The sequence below is a fragment of the Triturus cristatus genome, chromosome 10 (assembly GCF_964204655.1).
Source record: "Triturus cristatus chromosome 10, aTriCri1.1, whole genome shotgun sequence".
NCBI classification, from domain to species: Eukaryota; Metazoa; Chordata; class Amphibia; order Caudata; family Salamandridae; genus Triturus; species Triturus cristatus.
The window spans coordinates 1,192,724,953-1,192,751,611 of NC_140593.1; the positions used below are offsets into that span (position 1 = coordinate 1,192,724,953).

At 48.2% G+C, this 26,659-nt stretch overlaps 1 protein-coding gene across 1 annotated transcript in view; it reads right to left on the reverse strand.

Moving 5' to 3' along the window:
* TIMM17B (translocase of inner mitochondrial membrane 17B) overlaps positions 1–26,659 on the reverse strand; it is a 37,293-nt gene that overhangs the window by 6,299 nt on the left and 4,335 nt on the right. Inside the window, exons 2-3 of the mRNA XM_085629610.1 lie at positions 2,932–3,031; positions 2,374–2,437 (exon numbers count right to left, since the gene is read on the reverse strand). Coding sequence (XP_085485736.1) covers positions 2,374–2,437; positions 2,932–3,031 — 164 coding nt within the window. The remainder of the gene's footprint in view (positions 1–2,373; positions 2,438–2,931; positions 3,032–26,659) is intronic.

Below are 26,659 nucleotides of genomic sequence, written 5' to 3' on the forward strand. Positions count from 1 at the left end.
AAAGAGGCAAGAGAGGTGGAGAGAGAGGTGGAGAGAGAGAGAGAGAGGTGGAGAGAGAGAGAGGTGGAGAGAGAGAGAGAGAGAGAGAGAGGTGGAGAGAGAGAGAGAGAGAGGTGGAGAGAGAGAGAGAGAGGTGGAGAGAGAGAGAGAGAGAGAGGTGGAGAGAGAGAGAGAGAGAGAGTGGAGAGAGAGAGAGCGAGAGAGAGAGAGAGACACACACACACACACACACGTGAGTACAGAAGAAGCCAGGAGAGCTCTATGGCTGCAACAGATTGGAATAGCAAGTTAAGCATAAGACTGGGAGACTAAGGAACACACCAGTAACAAGTTCATCATTTGCAGAACCCTACGTAGACACATAGGGAAGCAGCAAAGCTTTCTGAAGGTACAGACACTGCATTAGCATAACAGCTTCAGCACAAAGGAAGCTCCGGCCCAGAGAGAAGAAGAGAATAAAGTCTGCAGACTCCTAACTGCTGTACGATTAATAATGTCAGTTCTGCAGATGGAAGAAGGCTCAAATAAAAACCAAGGAGGTGAAACGAGCCTCCTAGTGGTAAAAGGAGCAGCACTGTCACAGCACAGAGTTAGGGAGACAAAGGTAAAAGCTGGGGAAGGCATCTGAAGCTAGCAGGATCATCATTAACACAGCCATTCAGAAGAAGGAGGAATGAGCAAGGATAAAGATATCTTCTCAACTATAAACATGCTACATCAGCACCGGAAGCTCGGCATAAGACGATGGAGCGACACAGAACAAGGCAGCAAGGTTTTTAAATTGTAACAGCCCATTATCAGAACATGATGTTAACTAAGAACCGAGAGGGAGACTCGGAGAAAAGGAAAGACGACAACGCAAGCACAGCAAACAGGACAAAACTCCAGGAGGGAAGGAAAGGCAGCAGCGGCTTTGAACAAGGAGAAGCAACATCTAACAGCTCAGTTCAGAAGACACACAGGTAAATAAGCAGAGGAGTAGAGGAGGATTGTTCACAATCATCAGTAATGGAACAGGGAAAGGATGCCCAACACAGGTATGAAGTCCAATAAATTACTGCATGGAGTATAGCCTGCTTGTGACCCTTGCACCACCTCCTCCATCTGCCAGGTCATTCAGCTCAAAACTCTGCTGCAACTGCACCCACCTGAGGATATGCGGGCACACAAAATGTGCAAGACACCCAAGTCCACAACCTCTTTTGGATGTCTTGCACGCAGTCTTTGCTGCGCATGCACACATTGACAAGAACTAAATTTAAAGTTCCACACAGAGATACCTCCACCCACCATTACTTCTCTTGTTCCACACCTCCCACCAAAACGAATACTGATAACACTCACCTTGAACCAGCATTAAACCAATCTTCTTCCAAATTCAGCCTGCCACCACTAGCCCCATTATTCAGCTTAAAACACTACCAATCCTGCCTTTTCTCAGCTCCGTCGCCTCACTTTCAATCACTAGCTCAGTCAACAATTCACCTCCAACCATCATTAGCAGCAGTCACACCCAACCACCATCCACCACTAACCAAGTCCTTCTCCACCTATGATTAGACCTTTATTATTCTTAACACGCTCTAGTTCAGCCATGCCTCGCCTCCAACCAGCACTAGCCCAAACATTACCATCCAACCAGCATGAGCCCAATCATCTTCCAACTCTACACACCGACAGCCACCAGTCCTATATCTCAAACTACTGTCAGCCTTTCCATCTGCCACTTATGGTCCTTCTAGTTGTGTAGATATATAGCAAAGTAAAGAGCAGGCATTACTATTACCTAATTCAATGGTATCCATTTCCATCACCTGCAACCACAAGCATTCCAACCAACTTCCACAAGTCACCCACCCTTCATATCCACCCATTGTCACCCTACATGTCCCTCGGCTCCAGCCAGCTGGCTCTCATTTCCAACCATCAGACCTGTAGTCGGAGCCAACCTTCAATATTCAATAGCTCAGTGCTCTCCCACCAAAAATCATCCATCCCCAGCCACCAGGAGGCCCATCGCCCTTCAGTCAACACCAGCCACGCCTCATGTTACCTCCAATCATTACTAGCTAAGGCTTCTTTAAAAACCATGCACTACTCATCAACCAGTCACACACCGGAGATCAGCATTAGTCCAGCTGTCACTCACGCCCATCAACCACTCTACCAGTTATCTTTCACCCCACCTCCACCAGCCCATCAATCTCTCATAGACCCTCACTACTAGTCAAATTGCCCCAGTAGTTAGAAGCCCAAAAGGCTAGGAGAAAACTATCCTACAAATCAGCACTATCCTAGCAGTCCATAAACTCGAATCACCAAGGAAAAAGTTTCCCCTTATCTCCGGCCACCAATAACCCAGCCACCCCTCACCTCCAATCTGTGGTGCACGGATCCGGATGGCGTTCATGCTGCCTCTGAAACGATACCGCACACCCTAAACATTAGAGAAAAAATAGAGAAGACATATATTAGAAGGAACAGGGAGCGGAGCATTTATTTTCTTCAATGAAAGCACTGACAGCGCTTACTCCAAAATGCACAACTCTACAACACATTTCATCCCTGATGTACAGCAACTCTTGATCTTGCAGAATATCGACCAATTATATAATCCTATTGCAAATGTAAACAATGCACATCACAAACCAAATTCTCTCTAGGTGCCTTAAATAACATTCCTTAATCATGCAGCTCAATAGAGCTCATTTTATTATCCATGAAAGAATGAAAAGCTCAATCTGGTCTGATTAGACCTGAACATGTGTGCTGTAACATCCAGACCTCTGCAGCCAGTGATCAACCCACTGAGGGATCACATAAAATGCCAAAGCACCTCAGTCCTTCCAAGTGCACCCCGTGTAAACAGGAACCTGGCAGTGAACCGCCGAGATGCGACACAGCAATAGGCTGAAATAGAATATTACTTACCACAGGAGCATTCCGGAAGCCTTTTACTGCTTGGAAGATACCACCTCCTATGATGCCCATGGTGAAGGCCCCGCCACAGTCGTCCACAATCCTCCATGGGCTGTAGAGGACAATGAACAACAAACCATCAAAGTCCACGACCTCGATACAGGCAAATGTTTAGAGCCAGGAGGACTGCGACGAAGTCTAGGTAAAATGTGCACAGCTTGCAATATTGCCATATACAGTAGGTAAAATATTTACAGGCAAGACAGGTACCTTGACATGGTCAGATGTTAACAATTAAGTCAACTTACCTGAGAACAGTCAAATATTTACAGCAGACACAGTAACACACACAAATGCTTGTGCTGCCCCGTGTGCATCCCCAATAAGAAGCCGTGGCATATGGTCTTGAAGGAACAGATGCCATTTTGCAGGAAGGACAGAGAGCCTCCTGTTTCAAGAATGGGTTCAAGTGAGAATTAAACAGGAGGGTTAACATGTTAGAGAATGACCACCAATTCTGGCCTGGAGAAGAACAATGGCGGGAGGATTCCATGGTCAGGTGCTAAACACTGCTCGCGAACTGCCTCTTGCACAGCAACCCAGACACGGTCAAGTGTTTGCAGCATAGACCCCAGGCATTTTACAGTTAAGCATGGAGTCTGCACTTCAGTTGTACTGGGGGAAGATGGGAATGTTAACAGAAGCTTCCCGTCCTATAAACCTGCATCGATTTAATGAACACCACCGGAGAGGACATTCCACGGTCGGACCCTTAACACTACTCACAAGCAACCTCTTGCAAAGCAACCCAGACAAAGTCAAGTACTTTCCCTCCTCAAAGATTATTCTGCAGACCCAAAGACATAGCCAACTACTGGCCTGGGTTGTATGACGTTACAACAAGTTCCTCAAAAACGCCTACCTTAACAACGTGGTCTCTACAACAACCGCGTCTTAACCACAAATTGCTTTACCACGCATTCCTTTGTAAAAGCATGCTTGGTAAACGCCTATCCGTGGCTAAGCTTACCACCCCCTCTCTCTCCTCCTCAGCCCTAAATACACCCGCCAACCTCCTAGAAACTACCCCGAACCCCCACCCCTAAACACAACCCAAACTACCCCACCCCCTAAAAACTAACCCAAACCCCCCTCACCCCCTAAAATCTAACCCAAACCCCTCCCTCCGCCTACAAACGACCCCAACCCCTCCCACCCCTTAAAAACGACTCCAAACCCCTCCCACCCCCTAAAAACGACTCCAAACCCCTCCCACCCCCTAAAAACTACCCCAAACCCCTCCCACCCCCTAAAAACTACCCCAAACCCCTCACCCCCTAAAAACGACCCCAAACACCTCCCACCCCCTAAAAACGACCCCAAACACCTCCCACCCCCTAAAAACTAACACGGACCCCCACACCCCCAAGAAACGACCACAAACCTCTCTCACCCCCTCAAATCTAACCCAAACCCCTCCCACCCCCTAAAAACGACCCCAAACCCCTAAAAATTAACACGGACCCCACCCCCAAACCCTCTTACCTGTCCGGTTCAACGCTTCTCTCAACTCCGCCCATCCCGAACACTAGATCGACTTAGCCTTAACCACGCACATGCGTGGTTGAGGCGAAGTCGTTGTTCTGGCAAGTCGGTGTGCTTGCGAGACTCCAGAGCTCGTTGTCCTAAGACGTTGTTCAGGATGTTTACCGCTGGCCTGTCTCCCTGTTACCCGACCCAGCAAATAGTCATGGAAAAGATAATAAACAAATGCCTAGTCATCGACCTCAACAAGCACCACCTCTATACCACTCAATCCGGATCCAGGCCCAAACACAGTCCAGAGACTGCCGTCACAGATGGCATCAGAATGATCATAGACCTAGGCGACACCGCAGGCCTTATCCTCCTGGATCTTTCAGCAGCCTTCAACACCATCTCCCACCCAATCTGTATCTAACAGCAGCCCGAATTCAGCATCCAAGGACCCACTCTTTGCTGGATCTGCTCCTTTCTGATATGCAACACCCAGCTGGTCAACCAGACCCCCTTCTCCTCGGACGCCATTAACCTCATCTGCGGAGTTCAACAAGGAACCTCACTCTGCCCAACCAGTTCAACGCCTACATGACCCCATTCACCAGCATTATTCACACCCACTGAATCAACACCATATCCTATAATGGCGACATCAAATAATACTCTCCTTCTCCAATAAGACACCAAACAAAATACTACTTCTCCTAAAAAGGCCTGACAAGGTGTTTAACAGAGCAAACATTCTATATCCATGGTTTATGAAACAGGGTAACCAACACCTAAACCAGTGGTTCCCAAACTGTGCGCCGCGGCACCCCGGTGCGCCGTTATGAGTAGCCAGGGGCGCCGCGGCACGATGTGGGAAATTGCAGCCACAGCGCAACTTACGGGGGAGAAATGCCACCTGCATGATCAGGCAACATGGTTTGGCCCAAGCACTGCCGCCATACGTGCGTGCGTGCGTATGTACGCGCTTTCACAGGCGCAGTCTCTGCATTACGCATATGCAGCTCTGATCGTTTAAGGCGCGTTATTGCTGCCCGCCGTGCTCTGCTGTGCTTCGTGGGACCCGCTTCACATAGGACAGGTAAGGTTCTCCTCTTGTGTTATGGCCGACCCCTTCCCCTCCAGCCCCACACCCGAGCACGCACCTGGCACAGTCACGTTCCTCCAGGAGCGTGGTGGGATCTGTAACTTCTCTGGCGGGTCCTGTCTTCGGCTGTAATAGCTGAGAGGGCAGCGTCTGGGAAAGCGTTCTCGCTCTCAACTTGGAGTCGGGCTGTCGGCTTCTTTTCTTGTAGAAAGTAATGTCTCTGAGAAGCCGTCAGTCTCTCTTTCTTCCTTCCCTCCGCAGAAACTGTTGGCTCTCACTCTCCATGTCTTCCTTCGGTGTCTTGGGGCTCTGGGATCCTTTCCTTTTACATCCGACTCCACTACCTCTTCCTATTTGAAGCCCCGGCATAAAACCCCAGAAGCCAGAGTGAAGGCCTTGGCTTTTATGATTTCTTTAACGAGCTCCGTGGAGCCTGCCTTTTTACTGTAAAAATAATGCTGGTGATACTACTATTAATCAAATGCCATGCCGATCTTCTGTCCAAAATCAGTTTTTTACTAACTAAAACTAGATTTTGAATACTGACAAGATCGTGTAAAAAACAGTACGGGTGTAAAATCTAGTTCAAGAAAAAACTGAGGTTGGGCAGAAGATCGGCATGGCATTTGATTAATAGTAGTATCACCAGCATTATTTTTACACCAAAAAGGCGGGCTCCATGGGGCTCGTTAAGGAAATCATAAGGCAGCCTTACACAGCCTCCGTCAGCGCCGGCAGGTGCAGGGGCAGCCTGGGCCATTCGATACCTGTGGGTGGATATTTGTGCTCCTTCCTAATTCCTCTGATAATTACAGGGCTGGGAGGGAGGGGACCGGCCAGGGTGAGAGAAACATGGCGCCCACCCTCCCCCAGGGTCAGGGAGTCTAGAGAACCTTCTCGGGTACACCTGAGCCCCTGGACGTCACACCCTTCCCTGTTTTAGAAACTGCGTTATTCTGTCAGGAAGTGAAAGGAAAACAAAGTTCACCAAACCTTACCCTTGTTGCCTAACAAGGCCCCAGAATTCCTTTCCATCACCTTCGCAGCTGCCCTGCGTCTAGCTCGGGGCAGCTTGCACTCCAGCGTTGGCGGGCTGCAGGGCCCAGTGCTCAATTTGAAATATGAGTCCGGCACTCTTGGGTGTCGACATGCTCAACGCCAAGGCTGCCACGGTTTAATTCCACCTCATGTCTCTCATCCACCAGACACTATTTGCCTCTTCTTCTCACTCCTGCAGGCTCTGTTTTTCATCTCGCTTTCTTCCTCGCTGTTTCGCTTTTCTCTTCCTCTTGGTTTTCCCATTTTGTTTTTTCTCTCTCTCTTGCTCTGGGTCATGTATGATGAGGAAAAATAAGTGCCGCCCCCCAACATGAGTGCCTGTGTGCCCCACATACAACCACCGGCTCAAATAAGCACTAGCTTCACCTGATGTGGAAATCCGTTTTACACATAATAAGGCTTATCACGATCATGGTGTGTATGTGTGTGCAGCGCTGTATTTTCAGCATTTGTATGCATTTATGTGTGAATGGTAGTGTATGTGTGTGTGCTCTCTTGTGTTTGCTTCGATGAAATGTGCTCTGCTGCATTTGCTACTTGGATGCGTGTGTACTCAGCATTTGCAGAAATTATTCGTGCTTTGCTGCATTTGCAGCTACAGCTTGTCTCTGGTCTGCTGTATTTGCAGCATTGGTACATGCAGGCATGTGTGAGCTCTGTTATGCATGCTGTATTGGCATGTTTGTGCTCCGTTTAAATTTGCTGCATTCATTAATATCCTCCTCTTTGCGGTACAATATGCTTAAGCCCCCGGCAAAAATGTTGATTATATTACCGATTTTTACCCTGTTTCCAAATTAAGAAAGTAAAACATATTAATTAGACAACAATTTGAAAAATGAAATACAAATCAACAGGAAGTACTCCCGCGGTCGGGCTTACATCCCCACCCGCCCACCGGTAAAAAATATAGTGGGGAGTCACGGCCAACTGCCAATTAGGTCAAGGGAGCCATAGGTCAAAAAAGTTTGGGAACCACTGACCTAAACAAATGCCTACTAAGGTATTTTTCACCTGGAATCGCGCAGATTACCGATCTGTTGGCTTTAATAAAGATTAATAACAATCCACACTTAAATGCCTATTGCCTTTAACATAACATTTCATAATCAACAGATAGGCCTATAGTCCCGATCACTGGCTTACCACCATAACCAACTAAGTCCTGCTGTATCGCGAATCAGCTTTACGACAAGCCAAAAATTGCAATTCAAGCGGTCGTTTTAGTGGAAGCCCACATGGTTATCCCCCACTGCTCTCTCACAAAACTGCACTCTGAAGTCTAAAATTAATGATGGAAAGGGACCTCCAATACAATCCTCATTACTGCCCATAACCTATCTGTGCTGCTGCCAGAGAAAACCAAACACCGTAAATGATCTAATTACCTAAGACACTTGAACAGCATTACATAGTCATGTGTGTGGCCCTGAAAGCTGAAATTCAGGCAGCTACTGGCTCAAGCACCTAGATAAATAAACAAAGTAATACCCGCTGCCTTGAGGGGAAGCACTTTTTTGGGGAAGCACCGCTTCTGCCCAATCAAAACATGTACTTCTGGCTACCAACATGAGGGTGGATTCAAAGTCCCTTTCTGTAGCACTCCTGAAAGCTGTTTTTTTAGGTTGAAAACACTACATCTAGCGAAGCTGTGCCATCAAGCGGGATATAAAAAACAAGTAATTGCAGTTTGCTGCCTTTTGCTTAATTGCTCGTGTGGTTTAAATGCATGATGTCACAAACATATACGTGGATTTCTTTGGAATTCTCTCTTTGTTATCTTTGCCCCCTTCAGAAATAGTAAAGAGAATAGTACATCTTTTCCCACGATTCGCGATAAAATTGGCATTACTTCCAGAAAGTAAGCGAAGGTATACAAATTCATTTTTTAGGTCTCGCCTGACCCTGCTCATGCGCTGATCTGGCGAGACTTTTTGAGAGGGCTCCTAAAAGTGCTACCAGGCCAGCCTAGAGCTACAGTGTATGTGCACGAGCGCATGCGCCGCGCTTGACCGCGATTACTTTCGCGGCCGCTTTGATGTTTGATCGTGATCACTTTCGCGGCCGCATGGCATAGCCAATAGGTCTCGCTTTTGGGACCTTATAAGTATTTAGTTATGCAACTGTTGCATGGCTAAACACTTATAAGGTCCCAAAGGCGAGACCTATTGGCTATGCCAATGCTTGTTTATAAAGAGCGTTAATGCCCACAGGAGTCTTGGCTCTAAAGCTGCCATGGATGAACAGTAACCCTAACCAAGATTTTAATTTGAGAACAACCAGGTGTTCAAGTTCGCTTTCCTAAAATGCATAGGACTAGTCAGACTTCTAATATACAAGGGAAGAGTATTCCACAGTTTTCTAGTGGCAAAATAAAAACTTCTACCTCCCCAAGATGCGCCTTTCACTTTAGGTATCAACAACCTGATAGATAAGGAGCGCAGTTTTCTACTGGGAACATAGCACTTGAATTTAACTTTGATATATTCAGGTCCACAGCTATGTAAGGCCGTGCGGCCTATGCAGAGGGCCATAAATGCGATACATTTCTTTACAGGAAGCCAGTGCAGCTTTTCTAATGAATGTGATGCCGACAAACTTAGGAATACTGGGAAGCAGGCGAGCAGCTGTATTTTGAAGCGTTTGAAGCTTATTCAGAAATTACTGTTGCAAATTAAGAAAGAGCACTGCAAAAATCAATTTGTGATAGTACCAGAGCAACGATCACGGTTTTCTGCGGGACAGATGGAATACAAGGAAATATTTTCTTCAATATTCTTAGGATACAGAAACACGAAGAAGTGACCTGATTTATTTGATCTGAAAAAGTGAATTCTCATTAAAAAGCACTCCTACATTTTTTTAACTTTCTGGAGGCGGGCGGAGGAGTTTCTAAATCATGCACCCACCAAGAGGGGGACCAGAAGGATGGATTATTGCCAAACAGAAGGACTTCCGTTTCTCCGCCCACACATTTTCTCCTCCGAAGACAATACTCCCCAGTCCAAAGACTCACACAATGGCTCACAGACTCCCCTACTAGTGACACCACAGACATCGGATAATCTTATATGAACATTATCTAATGTCGTTGACTTGCTATTCCTATCCAGCACTATGGGTGTCACAACCGAAGCAGAGGTCCCCTTCATTGGTACACCGCAAACAAGCACCCCATCCTGCACATTAGTTCACCTCTCCACTCAGAGCCTCCGTCGTGGCACTCACCTCACACAACACACCGACATCAGACGCCGGAACTATCGGCGGCCGACCAGCGACACCGGCATGCTTCGTCCCTTGACCCTCGAAGGGCAATATGGCTACACAGCTACACACTGACAAGTCTCGCCCCCACGATACACTAGGGCGCAACAAACATGCCTTGTTTGGGCATACTCTCAGTTGTGGTAGGCCCCCAGTATTGGGATACTTTAATCCCCAAGTTGGCACAGTTCTCTTTAAACACTTTCGCCCCATCTCTTGTACTAACCTGGCGAGCGGGCTCCTTGTGGTTACTTGGGCACAGGCAGGGCGGCTCGGCATCACTGCCTCCGGGCAGCCACCCCACACCTGGTGCTCACGCCACCCACACATCGCTATAGCACCCCTCAGCTAATATCCGTTTCCTCACCTTGAACACCCGAGGCCTGCACACCGCCAGAAGGGGCTACGCAGTCTACTCTTATATCAAGCATCAGCAGGCACAAATCGGCGTTTTGCAGGTGACCCTTGTCATGGTAGGTGAACTAGACCACATGCACAGGTGTTGGAGAGGCCTCATTTGCGTCACCACCTACTCAGCGTATGCGTGAGGCGGTCTGGTGTGGGTGTGCCCTGACGTTCCCTTCCAGGAAACAAACCACCATCAATAGGGAAGGCTGCTATGGACTCCTTAAAGGCCATTTAGATGGCGGACTGCTACTCCTCTGGAGCATCTACCCACCCAACACAGAACAGGGGACCTTCCGGGATACCCTCTTCACCGCACTCGCCCATAAGACCACATTACCATGGATGTTGAGTGGAGACTACAACTGCATGCTTGACCTGGCACTGGATAGGTTCAATCCCCCCATGCCTCCCCCTCCCCCACATGCCAGGTCCACCGCTTCGGAAGCTGGGAACCCCAATGATCACATACGAATGCGTGTCGCTCCTGACACCCTGAATCCCGGCTCTACTCTTCCCACTACTTACCGCACAATTTGCACATACGGTGCAACTGTTTCCTTTGCTCTTCCCCACTGGTACCCCTAGTTCACCACACAGACTACCTGAGATGAGTAGTCTCCGATCATGACATACACATTATGGATCCCAAATTGGGTCCCCTTCTACCCATGTGGAAGCTCCCACAAGACTGTTCGGAGAACCCAGTGTTCCGGGACGAGCAGGAAGACCACATCCAACAGTACTTTTCCAAAAACCACAACACAGCCTCTTCTAGGACTCTGGAGTGGGACATATTAAAGGTGGTGACAAGAGGAGCTTGTAATCAGCAGATAGCAGGAGTCTGCAGGACCCTGGAAAGGGACAAAGACAGCTGAGCAGAACCTAGCTAGCCTGAGTAAAGCAGCCGATACCAATCCCACACTTGCCCCGCAACTCGAGGATGTGGCCCAACGCCTAGAGATGTCGACCTTGAAGCTGGGGAACTGGGTTAAAGTCTTGGCAGGGACTCGCAACATCCTGTGATTCTGGGCAAATCACTTAATATCCTCATGCCTAATAAAAATTTAATGAGTATGTCTGTAATGCAACTGGAGCACATGTAAAGCGCTCTGATACAGTCGGGTCTAGTTCATGCTATATAAAACTCCCACACAAAAAAAAAACGCTTATGCCACACCCCTAGAAAATTTGTGACACTATAACTTTACAGCCCATGCTGCAAAAATCCACAGAGAAGGTGACAAATCTGGCAGACTCTTGACTCACCGGCAGGAGTCAGTGGCCCGACCCATCACCGTAGTGGACGACCTAGTGGGCACCAGTGCCCACACACAAGCCGATATACTGCAAGCCTTCTATGATTATTACTCATCCATCTATAGGGCACCACCAGACGCTGCGGCTTACCACTCCAGTGCATTCCTGACTGACATTACCCTTCCGCACATCTCTGCCTCCACCAGACTATCCTTGGACGCAGTGATCGCATCAACGGATGTGGCTCATGCGATCCACGACCTTGTGCGGAACAAAACACCAGGATTAGATGGTCTACCCTTGGAGTACTATAGCACCTTCTCATCATTCTTGGCACCTGTCTGGCAGAAATGTACGATGCAGCATTAAGCACTGGTGAACTACCACACTCACTCCAAAAGTCCCTCTTGGTCTCCCTCCCTAAACCGGACAGAAACCCCACACTGCTGACACCTTGTAGACCGATAGCCATCCTTGGGGCAGACTATAACTATGTGGGCAAAATTATAGCCAACAGGTATGCACAGATCCTCCCGGAGCTGGTACACTCAAACCAAAACGGCTTCGTCCATGGACGTAGCACTTCCCAGAATATCTTTTGCCTCTTCCACGTTCAGGAGCAGGTGAAATGATGTTTCCTGCAGGTGGCCTGTCTCATTCTCAATCTGGAGAATGCATTTGATACCCTAACGTGGCACTACCTATTCACAGTACTCATCTGTATGGGGATCGGACCCAGACTCTTAGCCTACACTAGATTACTGTACTCAATTTGCCTGGGTGGCCTCGTCTCAGCCCCTTCCCGATGGGCAGCAGATGCCCATTCTCCCCCTTAATATTTGCCCTCGCAATGGAGCACCTCGCCATGCAGCTATGGGTCTGGAGTGGGGAATCTCGCTCGCGGGCTGGACACACGCAGTGTTCTTGTATGTGGACGACCTGCTCCTATACATGTGGGACATAACAGCCAACCTCAAGTCACTCTGAGACACTCTAGCAGACTATGCCTCCACTGCTGGACTCCGGGTCAACTGGACAAAATCAGCAGTATACCCGCTCTGCCCTGATCAACAACCATGAGACATATCTTGGCGACACTCGCCTCAACTGGAATGCAAAGGTGACCCATTACTTAGAGGACTACCTGTATCAAAATCCCCTGGGCCTCTAACAAGGGAACCTCCGCAAGGCCCTGGTGGGAATCCAAACCCGGGTATATATTTCTGGCAGTCCCTTCCAATAACCCCCATAGGCAAAATCGCCTGGGTGAAGATGGTCATTCTGCCCACCTTCTTTATTATTTCATGCACCTCCGTTCATTCCCCCACACTCCTTGTTCAAGGAATTAGACTCTCTCCTCTGCTTACTCATCTGGGGAGCAGGACGCAGATGAATCCCCCTAGCCAAATTACAGCTGCTGGCAAAACAGGGAGGCGTAGGTGAACCCTCCTTCAAGGCATACTCTCCAGCAGCGCAACTCCAATGGTTGTCCTGCTGGATGGCTGGGAACTACCTAGACGAAGTCAGCACCGAGCTTGGGCTCCTATCAATACCTACGCTCCAGGGTTTACTCCTACCAAAAGTTCTACCTGCATTCCCCTGACAAATGGTGATAGCAAAGACGTACACTGACAGGATACACAGCCTCTCCAGGAAAGACCCCACTATATGTCTGCCCCAAGCCGGTCTTCCCCGAGATCTGGGTTTCTACACTGTTGGGGACTTGAGGGTCTGGACAGACCACTCAGTACTCACAATGGGCGGCCTCTTTGCCGAAGGCCATCTTCTCCCCTTCAATCATCTGGCTTGGGGGAAGAATGATATCCTTCCAGGACAGTTACTCCTATGACGAGCTCAGTCACACGTCGCACCCTTTGGGACCTTTCAGAGAGGGGACCAGCAACGCATCCAGTACTACAGACCATCCTATCTATGGGACCCGGCCGGCACATTATTACCTGGTTACAGAAGGCCATATGTGAACTGATGACAGTTCCTCTCGCATCACTGCGCAAAATGTGGGAGGATGAATTTGCGGGGTGTACTGCATGACAAGAAACGGGCACTTGAGTTCCGCATAAAGGTCTCCCGCAACTCATGTTTCAAAATCATACAATTCTTTATTCTCTTGCCTATCTAACTCCCGGCTCAGCTACATCGTTACTTCCCTAAGACGCAGTTTGAATACCCACGCTGACTAGCTCCTGATGCAGACCTCATGCACATGCTGTGGTCCTGTTCTACCCACCAAAATTAATGCCACTCAATCCACACCACCATTGGCAAGGTCACAGAGATACCAGACATCCAAACATGGGAAGCATGCTCCCTGTGGAGATTTAGGCACAAGAAACAAAGTCCGAGCTCGCTTTCCAGCTCTGGTACCACTACTAGCCAAATGCACGCTCAAACTTCATTGGCGTTCCCCTACGGCCCCTCCGGTGGAAGCATGGAAGGTAGCAATGCGCAAATGGGGCACAGTAGAAGACCCCTCCAATACGAGGAGGCATGAAAGTTGCGTAGACAACCTATTCCCCTCAGTGGGCCACCCTACTTACACACTTCCAACAGGAGGTGGGAAACGACAACCTACCCCAATGAAGGCAATATGCATGTCTGACGCATGCTATAAACACCACCCCAATTGGGATGCACACGTTAACATTCACCTGCAGAACACCTTTGCCAGCTCCTATAAACTTGCGGCACACCCACCTGCCCGCCCTTGCCACGCAGCCCACACCACCCTCTACAACTAGTCACTACAACCAAATCTGCCAGCCCCCTCACTCCAACCCCTCTGTGTATCCCCCGTAACACCATAAAGACATTTTGCAGCAGGATAAAAGCAGCAAGCACCCTTGACAGTGCGGACTCCGGCGCCTAAGTGAACCCTGCACCGATGTTTTGTATAATACACCCATGCTTAACTACATTGATCTATCTGCTCAGGATTAATGCAACATGCTGTATATTACTGTTTTTGTTGTAAAACTCAAGATATTTACATTTATTGAGGAGAATGGTGAAGCAACATGGGGGATGGTGGGATGCAAACAGCTAAACAATATGGGATAGGGTGGGAGGAAAACCGAAAAACATGGGAGAGGACGCAAAAATAGGGGGAAGAGGGCAGGACCGAAAGCAATACAGGATTAGTGAAAGCAACACACAGAGTGTGGGTGAGTGGAAAGAGTGGGAGAAGCACATGGGAGAGTTCAAGAGGGAGAGGGCAGGAGGAAGTAGACAGGAACACGAAGTATTAACACCTAAGAAAGCAGCCGGGTTATAGAAAACTGAACTGCCAAGTTGAGTCACTTAGTAATGGGTATTGTCCGCCTCAAATGGTCAGCTGCCACTTGACCACAAATGGAAACATGCAAAACTGGAGATAAGAGGTAACACAAGCGGTTTAGTAAGTAGATACAGTTTAGGGTACAGTTGGCAAAAGCAATAATTAGACGTATTCGTTGTAGTCTTTCCATTCCTTATTTCAAATGTGCTTGGTTTGCATCATATAGACAGCCAACGCGTTTCGCCCAAACATGGGCTTCTTCAGGGCATTAGATAATGTTGCTAAAATCTTGCCAGATGGTGAGGATTACTGATCCTGAAATCAGTGTGAAACGTTCCTTAAGAACATGAAGTATAGAGACAACGGTTCTCGAAGGTGGTGATCCTAGGTCAGTAAGAGGGTAATGTTTTCAGAAATATACGATATATTAATGTGATTTGTATAGTTTGCAGTGTTGTGTCCGTTGTAGCCGTGTCAGGTAAGCGTCCGATATGTAGCGGGATGGAGACCGTCAGATCTATCTGCTCAGGACTAATGCAACATTCTGTAAGACATGCTGTATATTACTGTTGTTTATGTTGTAAAACTCAAAGATATTTACAAAAAATATGGGAGAAGGTGGGGAGAATGGTGAAGCAACATGGGGGATGGTGGGATGCAAACAGCTAAACAATATGGGATAGGGTGGGAGGAAAACCGAACAAACATGGGAGAGGACGCAAAGACAACAGGGGAAGAGGGCAGGACCGAAAGCAATACAGGATTAGTGAAAGCAACACAGAGGGTGTGGGTGAGTGTAAACAGTGGAAGCACATGGGAGAGCGCAAGAGGGAGAGGGCGGGTGGAAGCAGACAGGAACACGAAGTATAGAAGGAGAGACCTACACAAGGGAGACAAGATGGTTCGAAAACACACACACTCTAATGGAATGCTTCACACAAAGAAAGTAGTGCTCGATAGCAAGCAATGGAGGCAGTGATGCCGGCCAACCAAAGAAACTAAAGAAGCAACACTCCATGGGAGGGACAAAAAAAAAAAAAAAAAAAAATGGACAATTTGGGACACTAATAAGAAGCATGCAAATTAGAGTGACAAAGAAAGATGACCAATAGAAAGCAGTGGGTGGGCTCCAAGCTTCTGTGTCCTTGGTAAGTGAACATGCACAACCTAATTAATAAATAAATTCACTGGGGAAAAAAAACCTCTTAACTTTTTTTTTTTACAGTTCTCATTCATAAGCGGAAAACCACTGAAATTCGCCAGGTATCATTATGCACAAAATTGCTGAAATAGCCAGGTGGGAAGCGGAGCAAAACGGGCCTTCATACCTAAAGAATGGATGAACATCCTTCTCAGAACTCGCTCCTCGGCTAGGTTGGAAACTCTGCTCAAGATTACTCATTACTGGTACTACACCCCAGCCAGACTGGTTGCACGGAGGTCGAGCGCATCTGATAAATGCTGGAGTTCCTACAGAGAGACTGGCGCTGCCCCAAGTTACATCAATACTGGGAACAAGTCCTATGCGATATTGATGGTATCTTCAATACGGAGTTTCCCAAGCTACATTTTACTGGGATTACCCAATGTTTTGACTATATCCCTTGCAATCCTTAAAGGGGAAAGCAATGCACTCTTTCTCTGCGGGGCAAAGCAGATGAATTTAGCTAACTGTGGCCCAAGTAGTACGCCGACCCACTCTGACTGGCTACACAAACTATGGGATCTCGTGGGAACGGAAAAGGTCAATGCGGCCATAGAGTCTACCTGCCGCAGTTTGACAAAATGTGGGCTTCCTGTGTGCGGTTCTTGGCACAGGAATTCAGAGAATGTTCTTGCCCTCCATACTTATGGGTCCTTCGACTCACTGCCGCGGAATCCTCGCCCCCTGCCTGGCTACTCGGGCTGGATCCTATCCCGTCTTCAAGCGATTATCTCCGGTTTATTCCAACGACTTAACACCGGAGAAGTGTGCGCACGGACCTCCACCCTCATCCTACCTCCTCCCCTCCCCACTCCAGTCTGCCTTCTTCAGGTCTCATCCTCTTCCCTGAGTTTATACCCCCTCCCTCACAGTTCCACCCCCTCACCAGCTTATTGGATGTAGGTGAGGGTATTTGTTCATTATACAACTTTAATAAAAAGACTGGAACCATAAAAATGCTGAAATGCATGCTGCCAACTATGTTGTTCTCTTGATAGCTCTTTCTTTCTGTAGCATTGGCAAATTGGTGATTTGAACACTGCTGGCAGTGCAAGTTAAGATATGGCATGATTGTTAGCGCATGTAACCCTAACAGGCGAATTCCAGTGCTGTTCTGCATGTGAGCCAGAACTATTGCAGTTTTAACTGTGTTTTTCCAGTAAATTTCTTAGGTTTTAAAGATGGATGGCACCCAGTTCCAGAACGTAACTAGACACAGGCAGCCAACTCCCGCTGCGCACAGCCTTTGGCTGTGGGCAGCAGCGGGGGTTTGCCACAGGGCCTGGCACCAGGCTCTGTAACAAACCTCCTGCCATCCGCCATCCCGTGCATTGCTGTGCACAGCTGGGGCAGGACATGGAGTCAAGTGTGCGGCCAGGCCCTGCATACAACCTCCTTCCATCGTCCAACCCCTGCAGTGCTATGCACAACACCCCCATGCGAGGCAGAAGTTCACCTTATATCCCAGCCAGTAGCCAGGCCTTGCACCCAATTCGCTACTGGCAGTCTTGTATTATCCATGTCTCTAGGCCCTACCACCTGTAATGTATACATGACCCGCACTAAGGCATACATTAACTTATGCCTTTCTATGGTCATATAAGCCTGGCATTTAAATAGCCTACAACCCAAGGCCACTCTGTATGTGGATGATTTCTGTTGCTCAGCTATTATGAAAGGTATGGGATTGGTACTCAAAAACAATTAGGAGACACCTTACGGGAGCTACTAAAGGGAACAATGACGTTCAAATGTTCAGTGGCCAAGGATTCTCAAAATTGGTGTGCTCCTGGAAGGAGGTTTGGACTATGTCAACAATATGTATATTCAGGTACGGTATTGTGACTGGTCAGCTCCTCACAAGCAGTCAAGAGTCTGGACTATACAGCCCTGCGTCCTCATACTCATTTGTACTCCAATTTTATCCTAAGTGTGTGTGAGTTTCCATCCCCTGCAGGTGTCTCAGTCCTCTATGTACAAAGGAATGCTGAAACCATCACAGTAAACTCAAAGATGGGCCCGTTGTGATTTACAGGAATGTTTCAATCATATGCAATCCAGAAAATGATTGAAAATACTTTAGGCATGTTTACACCTGTGTATTCAGGAAGGCCAACATGTTTCATAGTTTGAAAAGTCTCGAAGATTTTTCTTCTTCATCAGCTTTATTTTTTCGACCACCAAAGCACAACAAGACAATGCATATCATACAGAATAAACATGTGAACTACCACAGAAACAGTAGATTATTCAGGGTCAGACAACCATGGCGTTATACTTATGACTCGCAGGTCATCATTTTTCAACCTGCTCCCACTACGTGGACAGGATACTAGTGGGTAACAGAATAACAGTGTGACTCAAGAGTACAGTTTGGATGGTGTAGTCTTTTTTCCAGTGCTCTCAACAGGCATTCATTTGTTGTCTGTGAAATGGAGTGGCGATATGTTTTGGGCGCAAACAAAGGAGCAAGACTCCATCCTACCACCTGTGTCCTGGGGTCAGACAGCCATGTCCGCTCAGCTGTATATTTATTCCCACCAAGCGAAAGTCACATAATGGTGGTCAAAACCGGCAGCTAAAATGTCAATTTGTGGGATCGTCCTCGCTTTTTGGTTCATAAATCATGTGCTGCTTTATATGTTTTTTCCTCGAGTGGGGGAGGTGGGTTGTGGTTTCCATGCCTCTAGGTAACCCCAGCACTAGCCTTGAGTCGCACAACCCTAATGTGGCTTCACTCCTCATTCATGGATGTGGAAAAATGTTTTTTTATAGGGACTAAATCAGTAATCAGGATAGATTCTCAAGATGGCAGGCGGGACAGGCAACACAGACAACGGCAACGAGGGTGGGAGACAAGAAGCAACACGGACACAGACTGAAGAAGCAACACAGACAACAGAAGGGTGGGAGGGAAGAAGCAACACAGGCAACGGGAGGGTGGGAGGGAGGGAAGAAGCAACACAGGCAACGGGAGGGAGGGAAGAAGCAACACAGGCAACGGGAGGGAGGGAAGAAGCAACACAGGCAACGGGAGGGTGGGAAGAAGCAACACAGGCAACGGGAGGGAGGGAAGAAGCAACACAGGCAACGGGAGGGAGGGAAGAAGCAACACAGGCAACGGGAGGGTGGGAAGAAGCAACACAGGCAACGGGAGGGTGGGAGGGAGGGAAGAAGCAACACAGGCAACGGGAGGGTGGGAGGGAGGGAAGAAGCAACACAGGCAACGGGAGGGAGGGAAGAAGCAACACAGGCAACGGGAGGGAGGGAAGAAGCAACACAGGCAACGGGAGGGAGGGAAGAAGCAACACAGGCAACGGGAGGGAGGGAAGAAGCAACACAGGCAACGGGAGGGTGGGAAGAAGCAACACAGGCAACGGGAGGGTGGGAAGAAGCAACACAGGCAACGGGAGGGTGGGAGGGAGGGAAGAAGCAACACAGGCAACGGGAGGGTGGGAGGGAGGGAAGAAGCAACACAGGCAACGGGAGGGAGGGAAGAAGCAACACAGGCAACGGGAGGGAGGGAAGAAGCAACACAGGCAACGGGAGGGAGGGAAGAAGCAACACAGGCAACGGGAGGGAGGGAAGAAGCAACACAGGCAACGGGAGGGAGGGAAGAAGCAACACAGGCAACGGGAGGGAGGGAAGAAGCAACACAGGCAACGGGAGGGAGGGAAGAAGCAACACAGGCAACGGGAGGGTGGGAAGAAGCAACACAGGCAACGGGAGGGTGGGAAGAAGCAACACAGGCAACGGGAGGGTGGGAGGGAGGGAAGAAGCAACACAGGCAACGGGAGGGTGGGAGGGAGGGAAGAAGCAACACAGGCAACGGGAGGGTGGGAGGGAGGGAAGAAGCAACACAGGCAACGGGAGGGTGGGAGGGAGGGAAGAAGCAACACAGGCAACGGGAGGGTGGGAAGAAGCAACACAGGCAACGGGAGGGTGGGAGGGAGGGAAGAAGCAACACAGGCAACGGGAGGGTGGGAGGGAGGGAAGAAGCAACACAGGCAACGGGAGGGTGGGAGGGAGGGAAGAAGCAACACAGGCAACGGGAGGGTGGGAGGGAGGGAAGAAGCAACACAGGCAACGGGAGGGTGGGAGGGAGGGAAGAAGCAACACAGGCAACGGGAGGGTGGGAGGGAGGGAAGAAGCAACACAGGCAACGGGAGGGTGGGAGGGAGGGAAGAAGCAACACAGGCAACGGGAGGGTGGGAGGGAGGGAAGAAGCAACACAGGCAACGGGAGGGTGGGAGGGAGGGAAGAAGCAACACAGGCAACGGGAGGGTGGGAGGGAGGGAAGAAGCAACACAGGCAACGGGAGGGAGGGAGGGAGGGAGGGAAGAAGCAACACAGGCAACGGGAGGGAGGGAGGGAGGGAAGAAGCAACACAGGCAACGGGAGGGTGGGAGGGAGGGAAGAAGCAACACAGGCAACGGGAGGGTGGGAAGAAGCAACACAGGCAACGGGAGGGTGGGAAGAAGCAACACAGGCAACGGGAGGGTGGGAAGAAGCAACACAGGCAACGGGAGGGTGGGAAGAAGCAACACAGGCAGCGGGAGGGTGGGAGGGAAGAAGCAACACAGGCAGCGGGAGGGTGGGAGGGAAGAAGCAACACAGGCAGCGGGAGGGTGGGAGGGAAGAAGCAACACAGGCAGCGGGAGGGTGGGAGGGAAGAAGCAACACAGGCAGCGGGAGGGTGGGAGGGAAGCAGCAACACAGGCAGCGGGAGGGTGGGAGGGAAGAAGCAACACAGGCAGCGGGAGGGTGGGAGGGAAGAAGCAACACAGGCAGCGGGAGGGTGGGAGGGAAGAAGCAACACAGGCAGCGGGAGGGTGGGAGGGAAGAAGCAACACAGGCAACGGGAGGGTGGGAGGGAAGAAGCAACACAGGCAACGGGAGGGTGGGAGGGAAGAAGCAACACAGGCAACGGGAGGGTGGGAGGGAAGAAGCAACACAGGCAACAGGAGGGTGGGAGGGAAGAAGCAACACAGGCAACGGGAGGGTGGGAGGGAAGAAGCAACACGGGCAACGGGAGGGTGGGAGGGAAGAAGCAACACGGGCAACGGGAGGGTAGAAGCAACACGGGCAACGGGAGGGAAGAAGCAACACGGGCAACGGGAAGGTGGGAGGGAAGAAGCAACACGGGCAACGGGAGGGAAGAAGCAACACTGGCAACGGGAGGGAAGAAGCAACACTGACAACAGGAGGGTGGGGGGAAAGCACAACAGGGGAAGAAGAAAACAAGCTACTACCTCAGTCACCGCACAAGCAGTCGAAAAATACTAATCTAAAAGAAGAAAATCAGTATTTGGTCCATGTTTTATGGAAGGGAGAAACGAAAGAAGAGGATGCGAACCTGGCACGCGCTGGCCAGTTAGGAGGCAGCAAATACGAGTGACAATGAAGTCAACCAATGGTAAAGAAAGGGCGGGCTCCAAGCCACTTTTAGTGAACAAAATGTCTTTCATGCAGCAGGTAAGTGAGACCTAAAAAAGTTACAACACATCAAGACTCTGCAGAGAGTTCAGAGAGAGTAAGATATTTGGCTCAAGTTCAGGGCCATAACCTAGATGTTTTACTGCAGATGCTGAATTTTTACTCATGGTATGAAAATTCTTGTATTAACACTTTATATGGAGGGTGTGGTTAAAGTGACCAAGGGGGCAACTGTGTGCCCCTTGAGGTTGCCCCAGACGCACGCTTAACAGGTTAATTGGACCGGTCGGTGCAAAGGAAACCGGAATGTACATTTGTTTAGCACCGTTACTAGTCAAGTGCAGAATTGCGCAGAGTTGAAACACAGCATGTGCACCACCCATACTCACTTAGAGTGGATGTTATCAAATGGGTGGCTTCAGAACTGTATTTTAAATTATTCAACTCATTAAAAAAACACAGCAAACAGAGAACCACCAAAAAAGTGCAAAACTGTGAGGTCTAAAGTGGGGAAATTTACGATCTAGCACCTGGAAGCAGACGTGTATAGCATTATATATTGAGCCCGGTGAACTGATGAATGGAACTGAATCTTGTCGCTGGTTGTTGTGTATAGTCTCCCTATTGCTAGAGAAAGTCAAACTTCGTCATAAAATTGTTGCAAGTGTATTGACAAGAACAAAAATGGTATACTCATGCTGTGCAGTTGAAATGATGAATGTTGAGCTAATATACATGTTCACTGTCTGTATCCAAACCAATGTATTACGTAAAGTGAATTGGCTGTAAAATATAGTTATTGTTTTCATGGTTGTATAGAAAATGCCCTTTGTGTTTGCATTAGTGTGTTATAAAAACACAAAGCAAGATTTCTCAGCTGGGCACCTTATGGCCCTTACAAACGACGTTAACAGTGGTCAGGCTCACATATACAGCAGTATTCTGACAGAAACCAGCATAAAATGAGGCACTGCATCCTCTCCTCAAACCATGCCAGTGGGAGGACCATAGACACCAAAACATTATCACTGGCTGTATTTATCTAACGCCCGAATACCCGGAGTAGGTTTCAACGTTGTACCCCAGATCAGGATTATGAGCAAAGCTCCACACAGTATCCGCTTCATAGAATTCAATAGTTCCAAGTTTCCATACAAGCTTCTTCAAGAAACTGTACACAACTCTGGGAACACAATATGAATATGAGCGACAGCTAAGTAAGGGACAAAGAGATTTACAATGGAGAGGCATAACTGGGAGGGGGCACTCAAATCCCCTAAAGCGTGTAACAGAATGTAAAATGAAATGCAAGCAGTGATTAATAGCAGCACCAATCGGACTAAGCAGAGGTCACACCGGACTGTGAATTTAGCTCCAATCCTACAACACGGAGCCAAGCTTTAATACAAACAAGCATTGGAAAAGACAATAGGTCTCGCCTTTGGGACCTTATAAGTGTTTAGCCATGCTACAGTTGCATAACTAAATACTTATAAGGTCACAAAAGCGAGACCTATTGGCTATCCCAAGCGGCCGTGAAAGTGATCGTGATCAAACATCAAAGCGGCCGCAAAAGTAATCGCGGTCAAGCGCGGCGCATGCGCTCGCGCACATGCACTGTAGCTCTAGGGTGGCCTGGTAGCACTTTTAGGAGCCCTCTCAAAAAGTCTCGCCAGACCAGCACATGCGCAGGGTCAGGCAAGACCTAAAAAATGAATTTGTATACCTTCGCTTACTTTCTGGAAGTAATGCCAAATTTATCGCGAATTGTAGGAAAAGATGTACTATTTTCTACACTATTTCTGAAGGGGCAAAGATAACAAATAGAGAATTCCAAAGAAATCCACATACACGTTTGTGACATCATGCACTTAAACCACACGAGCAATTAAGCAAAAGGCAGCAAAGTGAAAGTAATCGCGGAAAAGCGCGGCGCACAGTAACTCTAGGCTGGCCTGGTAGCACTTTTTGGAGCCCTCTCAAAAAGTCTTGCCAGACCAGCGCATGCGCTGGGTCAGGCGAGACCTAAAAACAGAATAACCACATCTCCTCCACGAGACACTGGCAGCATCCTGCTCTCCTTCCTTTCATAAGAAGGAACGGACAGCCCTTCATTTTGTGGAACAGCAGGAAACTGAATGTTGGACAGAAGATCCTATTTAAACAAAGCTGAAAATGTTTAACTAACTGTGTTGAATATTTACTCGCGCTTCTCCCTCACTGTGGAAAGTGGGCAGTAGCTTCCTGGGTTTCTTTTCATGTTTCAGGTTAAATCCTTCTATTTGCATAGTACCAAGCGGTACATTGCAACAAGGACATAAACAAGAGATGGTACAAAAATGCATCTTTACAGACTGTATTTAATATGATTACGTGTTGGGGAAAGAGGAAGTCTGTCAAGAGGGCATTTTAACAGCATCAATGGGATTTCAAGTTTACTGTGAAAATATTCTAACTGAAAAAGATGAACACAAAAATGCAGAACAAAAATGTAGGAAGCTTAGAGAAAGAAAAATAAATCACAGAACAAAATGGTCAAAAATACCAAAAACAACATTAACAAAGTGCCATCCAAAAACAAGCATTTGCAATGCAATAGGTCTCGCATTTACGGGAGTTTGAGCTATTGGCATTGTAAATGACAATGCCTTTTATTTATGTTTTGGTTTTTAAAACATAAAATAAAAGGCATTGTCATTTACAATGCCAATAGCTTCCTCGCGTAAATGCGAGACCTGTTGCATTTTCAGTGCTTGTTAGATGAGCTTCAAAGACTTTTGAATGGAAGCATTAAAAGAAAACCTCTCATAACTGCACCAACAAATACGTCCTTTTTCTCACCAGGCACATGGCATGCATGATTAGAAGCTGTGTAGAAATAGCGCTTCGCGGTACTGTGGTAAACACTAATGTACTGGAATCTTTATTTGAATCCCTTTCGGAGCAGTCAGTAAAAGTGGCAAATATAATTGAAAAATTGAGCAGTTAACATGCACCTTTTGGTTTCACTTTTCCAAAATTATCCTACATAAAATCCTACTGAGCAATGTGCTGGGGGTTACTCACTTGGTGCACATGGGGTCCAAGTTTATACTTTTTGACAGGGCTGTTTTAAATCACCAGTCCGGCCCTGGACGTGTTCCAGAGTCGAGTCAATGACAAAGAAGTGGTCCAAATGCTACGTTCAGAAGGGGGAGGGTGTGGCTTAACGGCCAGTGCAGCCGACTTGGGCGCTGAGTGATCCAGGTTTAAGTCTCGTCATGTGCTCAACATCCTGTGATTCTGGGCAAATCACTTCCCCCTGCCTACGGACAGCGTCTACAGACCCTCATGGGTTATTAGCGGCGCTATACAAATCAATTATTAAGATATAGTATATTTATTAAGAGAAAGAGGCAGCCAAAAGACGATGATCAAATGTCCAAGCAAAATGGAAAAAGTGGCCTATAAGGAGACTAGATAAGAAGGGGGGTGGGGGGGCGGCGGAGGAGTGGCCCGAACGCTACTCTTAAAAGCTGATGAAACACAACTAGTAGAAATGGACAAAGTATTGAGGAACTATATGCAGCCGTTCTGAATTTCCGGTACCGACGGGAATCTCTGTACGCAATTACGAGTTTGGGGGATGGGAGCACACTGCCACACCTCCCAGCACAGTTCGCCCCTTAGCATTGTGGTAAATGCAGTTCACAGTGATTTCTTAGTTTAATTTTAGCTGTAGTGGTTCAACAAAGTTGGTGCAGGTTAGTGCTGTGAATCTCTAGACACATGTGTTTCTGGATATTATCCGTCTTCTGTAGAGATAAAAAACGAAAATTCTTTCTGGGGTTGCTGGAAAGGCTGCCATAGTGTCTCAGGTCTCAGTACCTCTCTCTGGCGCACAGGTGCATCGCCATGAGCTCGTCAGCTCAGTGGCTCAAGGGGAGAGGGTGCGAGGTAGACGGGGACCACAGGTTAGAGATAGGAAATGATGGAAGGCTCGTGAGAGAGCAGGATAGAATGGGGAGAGCGGGAGAGACAAAGAGCAGTAAATTCAGACATAAGCGAAGAGAGAGAGAGAGAGCAGTAAATACAGACATAAGCGAAAGGGAATGGGGTCGTAAGAGAGACAGAGGCCTAGGAAAAGGAGGGGAGCCAGGTAGAGAACAAATGCGTATTACAAAGAAAACAAGACAAGCCCGGCTTCTAAAGTGCTCTGGACGCGAGCGAGCGCCCGCCGCGAAAGTGAAAGCAAATTTGTCACGGCGAGATCCTCCCTGTAACCTTTTTGTTTCGTTAAATTGCGGCTGGTTGCGTATTTTTCGTCTATTTCATGTAGCGGATAGCAGGGCCCTTATAGCTGACCAAAACCCCCAACTCTATACTATACATGGGGATTTGCCCAAGAATGGTCATCTGTGCAGCAGTATGTGGACAGATTATGCCAAAATAGAGATAATGAATTGGAAGCTGGGTTTTCCCTGCAGTTGCATTCCAAAGACAAGAGGTGGTCATTGAGATCCGTTGACCAATTCTGTGTTAAGGTGAGGTGTTTTTAGGATGATCTGTGTGTGCTGTATCCCAGTAGGGGTGCAGGTCATTTGACCATCTGTTTAACCAGTGTAAGTGTGTCTGTGCAGGGTCTTTGTAGACCTTATGCTATATGAAGTACAACTGTACTTTCGGAGTAGTTAGTGGAGTATTTGGGGGGCATATTGGAATGCGTGCATTGCTGAGCATATTTATGTTGAGTCTAACATCAGTCTGTTCTGCTGGAAACATGTATAGTCAGAGTAATTTGTTGTTTACGTCAGCCAAGGTAAGCCATTTTATCAGTGGTTATCATCTGCCGAGGGCAGTGCTATCCAGGTAATCCACCTCCTTGTGGCATTGCCTCCCTTGTCTTTATATACCCATCTATTATTTTGACACAAGAGCGTGTGGGCTTCCTAGCCTGTTGGGGCTCACCAATGAGCGCTATGTGATAGATGGGTTTGGAGAGAACACACAGGTAGACCATCATATATACAGGAACATGCTGTTCATGGACAAATCAGTGGAGCAAATCATAGCTCTAATTGTCTGTAACCAACGTGGGGCAGATACGCTGTCTGACAGGTGAGTGGTAGATCTGCAGTTTGCAAAACAGTGAATGAGAGTTCTGTCTAAACAGAGGAAGAGACCAGTCAGCTCATCAAGGAAT